Below are 13,853 nucleotides of genomic sequence, written 5' to 3' on the forward strand. Positions count from 1 at the left end.
GAAGTGGAATCAGTTCTAAGTCTCACTGTACAAGAAATTAGGGCACCTGGACTTGAGGGCAATACTCCTGATGAAGGTCATGGCATAAGGGCAGAAGGATTCTTATCCCTTCCAAGAGCATCATCAGTTCCATATGTTAAGATAGCCTTGGCCAGGACAATCAGGATTAAAGGAATCCCATGATGAGTAGTTTTCTTTAGGACTCTCCATAGGAGTTGGAGGGGAGGAAACATGTAAGCCAATGAGAAGTTCCATGAAATGACAAATGCATCCTGCACTAGCATTGCTGGGTCCAGACAACCATTGCCAAAAAAGGAAGCACTTAGCATTGAATTTTGTTATGAACAGTTCTACAATGGAGATTCTCCACTTCTTATAGCTACTGGAAAACTGCTATGGACAACTCTCCTGGGAGACTCTCGATTAGTATAACTAGCATGCTGTACAGTTAAGGAGACCTGGCTCAATAAGATCCCTTATTTCATGGAAATCTTAAAAGTTCTTAAAGTTTTCCTCAAGAGTTTGAGGCTGACTCAGGGAGAGCCTCTTTTCCCTGTGCATGAACTGCATGAACTGTTCTGTCTGTCGCAGCCCCAGAGACCATCTCAGCCACTCCCTCACTCTGCAGCTGTTTGAGAGAGAGTCTCAGCTCCTGCAGGTTACCTTCCTTCCTCCCTATAGGAAGGCTGGGCAGGCTGGCTTTGTCTGACACAGGCCCAGAAATCCCTTCAGTTGCTGTCTCATTCTACTAAGTAGTGAACATTTTTCAGTGAAAGCAGAAAAAACATTTATGCCATCCATGGGAAAGCATTAATCCATGAGACATGGTTGAGGTGTTTCAATCCTCTTCCTTTTATTTTAGGCTTTTCTGATCAAGACCTAAATGGCAGCCACATGTAGCTGTGGAGGTTGCCTACCTGCATGTTGCTCTGAGTGAGGCAGGAGTGAAGCTGGAGAAGCAGAAGAGGGAGCCCTAAAGAGCAGGAAAATACTAGATGGTCATCACCCTGCCTGCCAAAGTGAGGGATGAAAAGAAACCTAGTGTTTGCGCTATTGTGGACTGAGCCTCAAAAATGATGTTTTTAAATACTTTGCACTCTTCTAGAACTGCACGTATGTTGTTGTTTCTCTCAGCTCTGCAAATCTATTAATCCACAGAAACAAATATCGTAAAGCTTATAATTTTAAAACACATATTAATTGCAAGAATTAGTACATTTCACATAGTAGTATTTTCCCTTGAAGATCAAAACACGGCAGCAGTACTGCCAATTCTGGGCTATAATACCCGTTACAGAAAATAATCAGAAAATAACACCACTTTGCTGTAGGGAACTGATGAATTCAACTCCTACACAAAACCGGTTTGTAACTGGAAAAAACAAAGTTAATTGTTTCACAAGTAGAACCTTAACTTGCAAACTGAATTCTATTGTTGCTAACATTTTCCTAGAATCATACATCAAAAATATGTTGCTTCTGTGTTTTAATAACCATATATTAATCAAAGCTGTCATCACAGAGTATTATTCAGCTTGTTGACTCTCGTTACATTTTCTAATGTGCAATTATCTACTGACAAAATGAAAGACCATTCTGGATGTAAGAAACAGATTGGCAGGATTCCAGAAGAATATTTTCAAGTAATTTTTTAATTCTAACTTTTTACCAATCTGTGTCATCACACTATATGGACCAAATTGAAATCAGTGGAAAACTCCTAGGATATGGCCTGAGGAAAATAAAGCATTAAAAGGCTGCTAATAATTCAGACATTATTCCTAAAATACTAAAAGAGTTTTGCCTTAGAGATGAGCTTCAGGAAATCATGCTTCTTGATGCAAGAGAACAAAACTAGCATACTTAACTTTTAATGAAAAAGCTAGTCATGTTGTTCAATGCAAAAGAAAAGAAGCATTTAAAGATAACTGAAGAAAATACATACTATGAAAAGACACCATACACTGGCAAATTTATGCACAAATAGAAGAATTCAACTACTGTAATAAGGAAATTCTTTATTAGGTCAACTCTGGCAGCTGCCATGGCATATTTGTTTAGCTACTACTAAGGTACACTGACACAGAATGTATCTTTTGGATGGGATATGTAACTTATGAACTTGGTCCGAGACTGGAAAATACTTTAGGTAGAGTAGGTTGCCAAAGTGTGTGTTAGGAGTTTAACACTTGAATCTGATAGGCCTACACTTCTATCTGGAAGCGTAAATTCCGGCTTGAGCAGACATACCTGCTCTAGCTCTGATCGACCTAATGTGCTAACTGTAGGGCTAGTCACTGTGGGCATATATCTAGTGTCTTGGCTGGGATTGGACTGGGGGAGCTAGCCCCTCCTGCTGCCGTGGCTGCACTCTATTTTTAGCATAATTGCTCTGATCGAGCTAGCACAGGTATATCTCCTCGAGTTGGGACGTACACCTCCAGCTTCAAGTGTAGATGTACTCTAAAGTTGGGAAAGCATTATCCCAGCCCAAAGATAGATAGGCAGCAAAGGCTGTAAGTTCAGAGTAGACAATAGTGGTAGCAGACCATCAGTTCCTAAAGAGAGCTGTGCTAAGTGTCTTATAACACAGGAGTCTAGTCACAGACAGATATTTGTTTATGACTGGATAAGGTAGCTTTTTTGACTTCTTCTCATTGACAAAATGTTGTTTCTTTCAGACATATTGGTAATTACTTTTGAAAGTCCGTTTTTTAAAATACTTATTTATACCTGTAAATATACAGCCAACAATTGTTTTAGACTTGTAAAGAATTGGGTACATTGTTGTTCTTCTCTAGCCTTATGCAACTGTCTTTAATCTACAATGCAATAACAGGGAAAGGAAGGAGATCTAACTGTATAGCTGGGCCACTCAAAAACATGCTATTAAAACCTCTTACAGAGGGAACTCAGAAAAATAGCCTCCAAGCTAAAGTTTGCTTGACAAGAAAAGTGTTAATTAGGTAGCAGTGATCCCAGTTTGGAAAGTTCTAAAATCCATCAAATTTCCTTGTCACATTGCCCTTTATATATGGAACCACAACATTCCAATCAATGTTCACTGAATGCCCTCTATCTCTTCTGTCAGAACACTCTACAACAGTTACTTACCTGTATGGCAACCGTTGTTCTTTGAGATGTGTTGTGCACTTATACATTCTACTGTAGGTATATGCGTGCCCATTGCACCTGGGTCTGAGACTTTTATCAGAAGTAGGCTTGTGTGCCCCTGCTATCTTTGTGCCTGGAGCCAAGGTATAAAGGTGTGGCTACCACCTCCCTCTCAGTTCCTTCACATTACCACAGAACTAATACCCAAAGTAGCGATGAAGGCATGAGGGCCGTGGAATTTATATGCGCGCAAGACATCTTGCAGAACAACAGTTGCTATATTGTAAGTAACTGTTTCCTCTCATTTGACTGTGCACATTCACATTCCATTGTAGGGTACTCACCAGCAGTAACCCTACAGGTGGTGAGATTTTGGATTACTTGAAGAGAGCCTGCAGCACTGACTTGCTGAAGCTGACATTGTCTCTGGACACTTGAGTAATAGCGTAGTGCATGGAAAAGGGATGTGCAGATGAACATGTTGCTGCCTCACAAATATCAACTACAGGTATGTTGCTCATGAAGACTCAGAAAGTGGAATTAGCTCTAGTGGAATGGGTGGAGGAGAGACTTTGCTTGGAAAGCCTGATACAGTCAGAAATCCAATGTGATATATAATGGGCTGTTACAGGTTGCCCTTTAATCCTATCAGCATAGGCTACAAAAAGACTGGGAGATGATCTGAAAGATTTCCAGGTACAATGCAAGAGGTCTCTAAACACCCAAGATACACTTTTTCTTTGGCCTTGGTAGAATGAGGTTTCAGCAAGAACACTGGGTGATGGATAATCTTATTGAGATAGAATGTGGAGACAACCTTAGTGTGTAGCCTACGAGAGATCTTGTCTTTGTGAAATACTGTGAGAAAGGAGGGTTAACCAGAAGTGCTGGAAGATCTCACACCCTCCTCACAAAGGTAGCTGTTACCAAAAATGCTATTTTCATTTACAACAATGGCAAGGATGTTGTTGCCAAAGGTTCAAAGGGGGGACCCATCAAATGGGAAAACACTCAATTCATGTCCCATGAAGATGAAGGACTGGACACAGGTGAGCATGAGTAAGTCCCTTTAAAAATCTGGATATGAAGGGACACAAAAAGATAGAATACACATCCACCAATGGATGGGTATTCTATCACAGAAATGATTGCTAAATGGACACTTATTGAACCGGGAAAATGATCTGAAGATTTCAGATGCAGCAGGTAGTTTAGTATGTGTCTAACCTCGGTGTTAATTGGTGATAACTCATGAGATTCAGTCCAGACTGAAAACCTTTTCCATTTTACTGCACAAATGACTTTGGGGGAATCCTTTCTGCTGATCTCCAAAATGGCCTGGACATCTTGGAAGCAGACTCTCTTCTTATTGCTCAACAAGAGATCATCCACACCATGAGTAGAGAGATTGTAGATTGGGGTGCAGTGATTTGCCTTGATTCTATGATAAGAGATCTTCAACCAGAGGTACAACTATGAGTGATCAAATGGAGAACTGATAGAGGTCTGTGTACAAAGACTGCCTTGGTCAGGCTGGTGCACAGAGTACGGGTAGTCCATGTTGCCTACCATGAATCAAAGAGACTTTCTGTGGCCATGATATATTTGCACGTGAAAGTAAGTATCCTGCAAATCAAGAGCAGCATATCAATCCAGAAGGGATAACAGACACAAGGGTGACATCATGAACTTGATTTTCTTGACAACTGTGTTCAGCTTTCTTAAGTACAGAACACAATGAAAAACACCTCTCTGGGCATCAGGAAGTAGTGGGAATAACAGCCTTTCCTCTGTGTCCACACCCTACACACTGTAATAATCTTTGTACAAAGTATGCCTCGTGATACTGTTTTGAGGTCTAATATTATAATTTGCTGGTCAATAGTATCTTGATAAAATGTGTGGCAACACTGTATGTGAAATTATAAGATTTCCCTATATAATGTAATTAACACACATTCCAAAACTACAGCAGAAGTTGTCGAAAAGGTCTGTCTCAAACCAAGTAATGTGTGCTCTGCCTAATTTGCATTTAAGCACTAAACGGTAGACAAAGAAACCTTGAACAAGAGAGGAAAAGCAGCAGGGAATATCCTTCTTTTTGTGTCCAGAATCTCAGCTGGAAATGTTTTCCAAGGGCGTGGGGAGGAGACAGACACTATAAAAAGAAGGTACCTTCCCCCCGCACCCCCCCCCACAACCCTCTCTCTCGTCCCCTCTCTGCCCATTGATTCACTGCACCAGATGGGACAAATGAAGTAGCCACTGAACTGGAGAAGGGATCCTGGCCTAAGAAGTTTGGTCAGTAAGACTGCTGAAAGCATGTGATGTGAAACTTTGCATTGAATTTAACATAGTTTGTTAAGTTAGGCAACAGTTGCATTTTATCTTTATTTTTCTTTTAACCATTTCTGATGTCTTTGCCTCATTACTTGTACTTACTTAAAATCTCTCTCTTTATAGTTAATTGTTTTATCTAATCCAGTTTGTTTAAATCAAGATGTGTGCATAACATTTCTATCAATAAAATGACAGACTTTATATAAGCTTGTATTGTCCAGGAGAGATCTGGGCAGGACATACATTTCTGGGGGTGTGTTGGAGTGTGTTGGGGTCACTCTGCAATATAACCCAGGCTGGTAAGAGCAAAGGTATGGCTGGCCTGGCTGAGGCACACACACAGACAGAGCAGTCCTGACTGGAGGCTACAGCAGCAAAGCATTGTAAAGGGCACCCCAGGTTAGAGGGCAGGCATGACACAGCTACTCATTATTCTGCATTGTGCCTTGGGTATGTCACAACTTCCTTTATTGCTCCCAGTTGTAAAAGAGACTGTATTTCTTGAAGCAAAACAGCCTCATGAGATGGGTCCCTGAAAAAGGATGGGAAAAGTGGGTTGGGGAAAAGGAGGGATATGAACTAGATGGCATATCCTCCTTTACTGTGCTGAGCACCCACTTGTCTGATGCACTGTAAAAGAGAGAGAGGCATGTCCCGAAGATGAAAAGAGATATTATTGGTGTACTTGGAAGCTACTGAAGTCCACTGAGAAGGGCATGCTGTGAAAGATACCAATGGTCAGCATCTAAGAGGCTTAGATCTCAGGCATTCTGAGGTCTCTTATGTTCTTTATCCTTTGGGGTAGCTTTAGGGTAAAATTGCCTTTAGCACTTGTTTGCCACCATGACACTAAAAAATCTGGAACTGGGTGGTTGGAGAAATAATCAAATTCCTTCTAGGGAACTTGGTATTCCATGACTTTCTGGCACCTTCATGACTTCTGCAGCTGCAGCAGCTTGTGCAGATGACCCCTGGGCCTCCCTGGAGTAGCTGGCCCCAGAGCCAGCTGCTGGGGCGTCCCCGGGGCCAGCTGCACCAGCCGCTGCTGGAACGGCCCCAGAGCCAGCTGCACTGCTGCTACTTGGGTGGCCCCAGAGCAGTGGTCCCGGAGCAGCAGCAGTCCTGGGGGCTGCCCTGGAGCAGCAGCAGTCCCGGGGGCCACCCCGGAGCAGCGGTCCATGGGGGCCTCGGAGCATTGGGTGGCCAGGGGCAGTCAGCCCCTGCTGCTGGATCAGGTGCAAGCTGTTGGACCCCCCAGAGGAGCTAAGATTTAGTCAGGGGTATTTATAGCAAAAGTCATAGACACGTCAGAGGCCATGAATTTTTGTTTATTGCCTGTGACCTGTCCAGTACTTTTACTAAAGATACCCATGACTAAATCTTAGCCTTAGTAATAGTTAGTGCAGAATGTCTTGTACAAGTTGCACTTGCACTCCTAGTGATGTGACCACCCTCCTCATGAAGTTGTGAACAACTTTAAAGTCTTCAGGAGGAGGTGAGAATGACTCTGGAGCTAATGAAGACCTAGACACTCCTGAAGCAGTCTGAGGCCCAGTAAGGCGAAGGTGGGTAGTCCGTCTCTATACTGCTCACGGTGGTGAACACCACACCCGGACATTCTTGCAAGAATAACACTATTGCGCTTCAGCACAGGTATCCTTATGTAAGAAGATCTGAAAGACCTGTCATGCTCCATGCCTGAAGAGGAGGAGATATATTTACCCTCAGTGACTGGGAAGTTGTTCCTTTAGGTGTTTGTGAAGGTGTTGGCACTGGCAACCTCTGGTGATGCCCTAGCATTACTAATGTCAAAGATGTATCCACTGGTGCTGATGGAAGTAGCTGAGGTGTATGGAAGGCAGAGAGATGAGTCACCATTGATGGTGCTGGCACTGCCTATGTTGTAGGCTGCATCAATGATGTAGATGAACCTTTTGTGCTGTGGTGATAAAAGATGCCGATGATGCTGACATGGTTGAAACTACTGTGAGTGGTGTTGGAAGATGCAGGAAAGGACAGTCAGGCAGGAGACACAATAGATCTTTTGCCATAAAGAATGATTGTGCTGTCAATGGTGTCGATCTCTCTGGTAGAGAAGAAGGCGCTAGTCTCGATGGCCCCACTGGAGCTAGAGTCAATAGTGTCACCTCAGATGGTGCTGGTGTCATTTGGTGTTTGTGATGAGACCTCAATTCAGCACCAGACTACTTTATTTTATTTTTTAAAATCTTTGTCCCTTTTTGTGAATGAATAATGAGATTTTGATGGTCTGTCAGTCTCAGAGGACAAAGACAGTTTCAAACGCTCCATGGAGGCCATGGGAGACGAAGATGAACAACTGTTTCTCACTCAGTATGGGCTTAGGAGCTGAGGCAGCTGGAGGTTTACTACTGATGAATGAGCTCTTCTTCCTCCTGTGGTTAGGATCGGGCACTGAAGAGAGACACATTGCCTTTTCAGGTAGACGTACCTTAAGGCAGAAGTCCCTTTCCTTTTTCATCTTCATCAGAAAGGAGGTACAAATGGGACATTCATCCCTCACATGTCCCTTGCCTAAACAGATTAGGCTATTTTGTGCCTATCACTTACAGGGATCACAGCCCTGCATGTGGCACCTTGTTAAATCCTGGCAATTTTTGCATACTGACCCCCAGCCTCGAAGGATCAGTAAACTATCTAACTATAACTATATGCAGAAAAGAGGATTTCTCTTTTTTACATGCTGGATAAGAGAAGAGAAACAAATCTCAAGAGTGAAGGGGAGTTCCAGCTATTGCCATGGGAGGTAAGAAGGAACTGAGAGGGATATGGCAGCCAGATCCCTTTATGCCGTCAGCTCCATGCATGAGGATAGTGAGGGTACATGTGCTGCTGACAAAAGTCATCAACTTGAGTGCATTGGGCCCACATACACCTACGGGGAATGTGTATGGAATAATCACTCAAAGGAGAACCAACTTATTCAGTGAATCATTCCAATTATAAACACTACAAACCACTCAATGCTTATTGTCTCTTGTATTTTACAGTTCTATAGCCTTTTGTGCCTTTAAGTCCTTTGGGAGCAGGGACTACGTTAGGCACAGCTTACTCATTGTACAGCAATGGCGTAACAGGGCATAAGTAATATGTAATTATAATGTACAATTTTCTACATGTTTTATTTGATGAAAAATTAAAACACACTGTAATGGTGTACCTATATATAGCACTGATGTATCAGTTTGCCACAGAACAGTACATCTGCATGAGATGGACCACTAGAGAACACACATGTAAAAATCTATTTGATTTGTGATGTACCCTAGGTGCACTGTCTATGAAAAGTGATTATCAGTAATGGCTCTATATCATTCTCTTCAGATTAAGCATTATTCTGTGTTCAATCTATTACACTGAAGAATAATCAGTTTGGTTGCATTAACATGCAAATGGTAATTTGAAATCTCAATATTTTTAAAAGTGCCTCATATCTATCCTTTCTAACCAATTCAACACCTTGAACAATGGCGGGGAAAGAAAACCCAAGTGACCTTCTGAACTGAGTGCTGCTCAACGTTATTACAGTTCTTTGTTTTTTTCCTCTCTCTTGCCTACATTTGTATAATTCATGCACAGAATAGCAAATAAGACTTCTATGGATCACTGTGTGAATCCTACACTCTTTATTTACAAACTGGACAGAAAAGTCAGATCTACTTAGATATTCTGATAATGCTTTTTTAGTCCAGGTTTACTTATCTTGTTATACACTAATTGTGTCTGATGAAGAGGGAAAAAGTACCAATTTATTATATGAATTAAAAAGGAAAGAAGAAGAATATAACAAAAAGAGAGGTGCAAAAGCCAAAAATTGTTTTCCCAAGTGATTCATTTGTAAAATTTCGTAGGGGAGAGGCTGAGAGGAGAGACTTACAAAAGACTTGAAGTTATAAATTAAGCATTGCTATAAATTTAGCCATTGACAAACCAAACCACAGAAAAATACAAAGAGGAAAGGAAAAATACATTCCCTGATATGGTATTTGCGATGTGAACAGATCTTTGGTAATATCAGACCTCAAAACAGTATCTGCTATAAAATCTTTGTTGGGATATCAGGAAAGATAACCAATTTTTTGTGTGGACTAGGTGGTATGAGTGTTATGAAGTTCCACTGCAAAATTTGGTGAGCTATACTATTTTTAGATTTTTTTAAACATCTTGTTTTACTTACGGAGTGTTTATGACCAGGCGATCCCATTGTCCTTTAATGTCATCCTCTGAGGGCTGTTCTGTAATGTACAGACCATCGAATTCCAACTTCCTGGCGATTTCCTTTTCGCGCTTAAATACAACCAGGGGAACCTTTGGAAAAGGGATATTTAAAATGTTTGCAATGGTTCACACATTTCTTAGAAACAATTAGGTCTCTCTACAGTGTAAAACCAACCCTCAGAACACTACCTAATTTCAAACCTTGGAACTGGGTACATTCTAAGAACAGGGTATTCTGGACAGTGGTGGGGTTTGGAGGGTTACTCAGCTCAGGGGAATAAAAAATGAGTTCTGATGTTGCTTTTTGTTGAGAATATTGTATTTAGGAGTGACCATAAAGGTGTCAGGGCTCTTGCAGCAGCATCTTCAGCCACTGAAAGTTGTTTATATAAAAGATAAATGTATTTATACTAAAAGTTAAATGAAACTGAACTTCTGGCAGAAAACAGAAATCAAAGCGAAGTCTAGATGCTGTACTTCACTGTCCTATCTACAAATCTTGGTGGAAAGCACCTGGTGCCAGAAAGTCTACTATGGGGTGGTTGCATTGGTGCAGTGTGCTTCCAAACTGCCCTGGAGAGCAAGCCAGCAATATCCCCAAAGTTGGTGATGCTCACTGGGGTGGGTGTGTGGTTTGGGTGGTCAAGAATGTATTGATTCAACACATGGCAGCCTCTGTTCAGACAACACTTGCCATCACGCAACAAAAACTCCGAGTAAGAGCAGATGGGGAGATACTAACATTTATTTTCCTTCAGGTTAATCCCTGCTAGAATAAAGAGAGAAGATGACTGCTTTTAACGTGATTGATTAGGCTTTAAACTCTGAATATTTTAAACTATATTATACTGTATTATGTTTTCCTCAGAGCAGTAAGATGCCTACCAGTTCTGTGGAAGCCATTCAGATATAAAGGTGATGGATGCTTAAAAGAGTCTGGACAAAAATAATCATCTTGATCTCAGCTCTGATATTCATTGTGTTACGCGGAGTGATTTTGGTATTTGTCTACATTCAATTGAAACTGAAGAGTTCAAAGTCTCAGAACAGTGACTTGGAGTTAGTTGTCTACCAAACATGATTAAGTAACTGGGTTTCAAACATACACACAACTCACCTTTAGACAATAGTATCCAATCACACAGACAAAGGAGATGATAGTATGAATAACTGCTAGAGCCCTGAGTGTTGGTGCCATGTAACCTGTACTCTCTTGTAAAACAAAAAACACCACTCCCTCTTCCTCTTCCTCTTCTTCAAATGAATTCCATAGATCAGAGTCTTCCTCTAACTCATCTAATGGTTCTTCTGTCACCTGGAATGGAGAAATACACACATACACACACAAAGCAACAGGAACAACTTAAGCTTTCTTCCATTCTCTTAGTCACAGGACAAATCTCTTTTTGCTCCCTATTTCTATTTTAATTTTTTTATGAAGATCATTTTGCACTTTACATGAGCACTGAGTCCTAAAGAGTGAAGTTCTTCATCCTCAGAACAAGACAGGCACAGATACAAGAAGAGTGCAGGCTTCCTACACTACCTCATCAATGTACCTCACACTTGACATAGAAGGAGCAATTCAGTGGTAGCTCAATTTACAAATCTCCCTGTTAGGGCATGCAATGGCAAAAATGAAAGCAAAATCAATGCAAAAGTAACACCAATGTTTTATTAAATAAACAATTAATGCAATGCTGAGATAGACTGGTATAACAAACTTCAGGGTTTGTTTTGGAATTTACATTATTTTTGACTACTAGTCTCAGAGAAAGGGGGCAAAAACTATGTTGTTGTCACCAATTTACTTGTGCACACATTTTTATTTCACAGTCTTCTTTAAAAAGTTTACAAGTCTTGCTATAGCAGTTGATTAGCATTTCACACTAATATCTGGCCAACAAGCTCCCAGTTGCTCTAAACTCTGCCAGGGCCATTGCGAAACTGGCCTCAGAATCAGGGAGCCATAATCGGCTCCCGGAAATCCAAAATTCTCTATCCTCTTCTATGACCAGTGGAGGCTGGATGCAGCAGAGAAATTGGCCTTTCATTTCTAGGTTGTCAGTACAGATCAGTATTGGCCAAACTGTTACCATTTGATGGCATGTTTGATGACCTATGCAAAATTAATTGAGCAATGTCTTCCACATGCCCCCACCAAGGGTTGGTCAGACCAACAGGGATGAGCCAGTGACACAGGAGAGAATTGATGATACAGGGAGCTGGGTCCCTCTTCCTCTGATCTTCTGCCTCCCATTGGCTGGGCTGTGGGGACTAAGTGGGCTGATTTAAGTTCTGCCCAGACATTTCTAGGTCATTTAGTATAGGATCTGAGTTCTTCAGGGTGCTGCTGTTACGACCAATTGCCTATTTTCATATCAAAAAGGAATTTTTCCTGTTCAGCCAAAGTGGCTGAGGCCCAGTAGGGTTTTTTTTTTTTCTTTCTGTGCAGTGTCATGGAGGCCCAGCTGAGTTGTAAGCAATAGGACTTCAATGTTTAATATTAGACCGATTAGTTAGTCACAACTTGAGGCTGGTGATCAATGCAAATAAAGGCTAAAAGGGCCAGCTTCAAGGGATAAATGAGAACCAGAATTTCGCTGGTGTGCCTATAGGAGAAAAGGAAACCTGAAGCCTTCATGGACTAATGTTCCCCCTTGATACTCCTAGCTCCCTGGCTGGGGGAATGCAAGAGGATTCAGAAGTGAGCTAAGTCCTAGATTTAGGTGGATCTACCCCAAGGAACCTTGCACTGAATCATTAAATGCCTGGCATATCATGCTGTAAATTAATAAAGTTGCAGCCTGCTGTTTAAAATCCATCCTTTGCATCTGTTATTCTTTTGCTTGTACGTCCTCAACAATTTAAAACAGGTTCCTAGTGGACAGGTGTCTTCAACACAAAAAATACCTTCACAATAGGCACTAACAACCTTGTTGGTTTCAGTGAGAAAACAGACGGGATGATGGGTATGAAGACTGAAGTATTGTCTCACACCTAGAAATAGTTAAAGATGAAGACAATGTGGGGGAAACAATGCACTGAAGTCCCCCATTGCTACCCTCTACTTTTTTTGGTTTTGTTTTATTTTAAATAAATTTTTAAATTGAATTGTGAATATTTTAATAAAAAAAGCACTGAACACTTTTGAGGAAAAAGTAGCCAAATTTTACAAATAGACAAAACAGAACTATCACACACAGAAGCAAAAACGTTATCTAAGCCAGCTAGAGTATGAGAGACCTTAATATGATTCCTAAATGATTTAGTTATCATTTCCATGCTGAAAATCAAGGTGATCAGTATTATGCAAAGAGTTGTACTGTTAAAGAAACAGTCATGTGAGTTGAAGTACCAATTTAGGATTAGATTTTAGAGAAACATTTAAGAAAATTGAAAGTGCTTTGAGAGATGGAGGGTTTTTGTTTTGTTTTGTTTTGTTTTTTGGCTGGGATTTAGACATTCCTTTGTCAGGGTTTGCAAGCCAGACCTAATCACATTGTGCCAGTGCACCAGAGCCAAAAGAAAAAAATGACAATAAATAAAAGCTCAACTGATTAGTTTGTTTTCATTGTCCTAGATTGAATAAAATACAGAAGTACCTATGTTTAGTTACTCAAGGTGTGATTAGTAACTCAGGTAAGAACATAATTTTAGATACATTATTTCTAGACTGGCAGTGTTGATTTTAGTCAGTGCATGTAGGGCTTACAAAAATGGGTGTCCAGTTTAGATTAACTATGTTAAAACCAGCCTTCAGTCAGCTGCTCTGGAAAATAAGTAGAAAAGCCTACAAAGAATGAAATGCAATAAATAATACTTTACCTTGTAGAATAGCAGTATAAAGTTGATGGCAAATGCAACAAACAGAGCAAGAAATCTTAAGTTGTAGAAATTTCTAGCCAAGTAATGCTGGAAATACGAGGAACATTTAAATAAAAAAAAATTAGAAGTGTCATGGAATCAGAATTGGGGAAGCAGTTAGGAAATTATTTAAGAGAGTCAAATCTAAACTATATTCTGTAATGTTCAACAAAACAATTAGAGCTCTCATGGTAGAATCACCAGACTTGCTGTCTAGAATTTTTGCCACCTTTTCTTTTGTATCTATATATTCATGACAGGATATTTTTGGCCTT

At 40.7% G+C, this 13,853-nt stretch overlaps 1 protein-coding gene across 13 annotated transcripts in view; it reads right to left on the reverse strand.

Moving 5' to 3' along the window:
- Window positions 1–13,853, reverse strand: part of RYR3 (ryanodine receptor 3) — a 581,512-nt gene that overhangs the window by 30,389 nt on the left and 537,270 nt on the right. For 12 of the 13 annotated variants that reach the window (XR_012159473.2, XM_073348839.2, XM_073348831.2 and 9 more), the window contains 3 exons: window positions 13,540–13,626; window positions 10,829–11,026; window positions 9,671–9,801 (listed from right to left, as the gene is read on the reverse strand). Coding sequence is in view for 12 of the 13 variants with exons in the window: in XM_073348839.2 (XP_073204940.1) it covers window positions 9,671–9,801; window positions 10,829–11,026; window positions 13,540–13,626 (416 nt within the window). In the remaining variant the exon portion in view is untranslated. The remainder of the gene's footprint in view (window positions 1–9,670; window positions 9,802–10,828; window positions 11,027–13,539; window positions 13,627–13,853) is intronic. The other variant, XM_073348836.2, reaches the window with a different exon arrangement.

The sequence above is a fragment of the Lepidochelys kempii genome, chromosome 6, assembly GCF_965140285.1.
Source record: "Lepidochelys kempii isolate rLepKem1 chromosome 6, rLepKem1.hap1, whole genome shotgun sequence".
Lineage (NCBI taxonomy): Eukaryota > Metazoa > Chordata > Testudines > Cheloniidae > Lepidochelys > Lepidochelys kempii.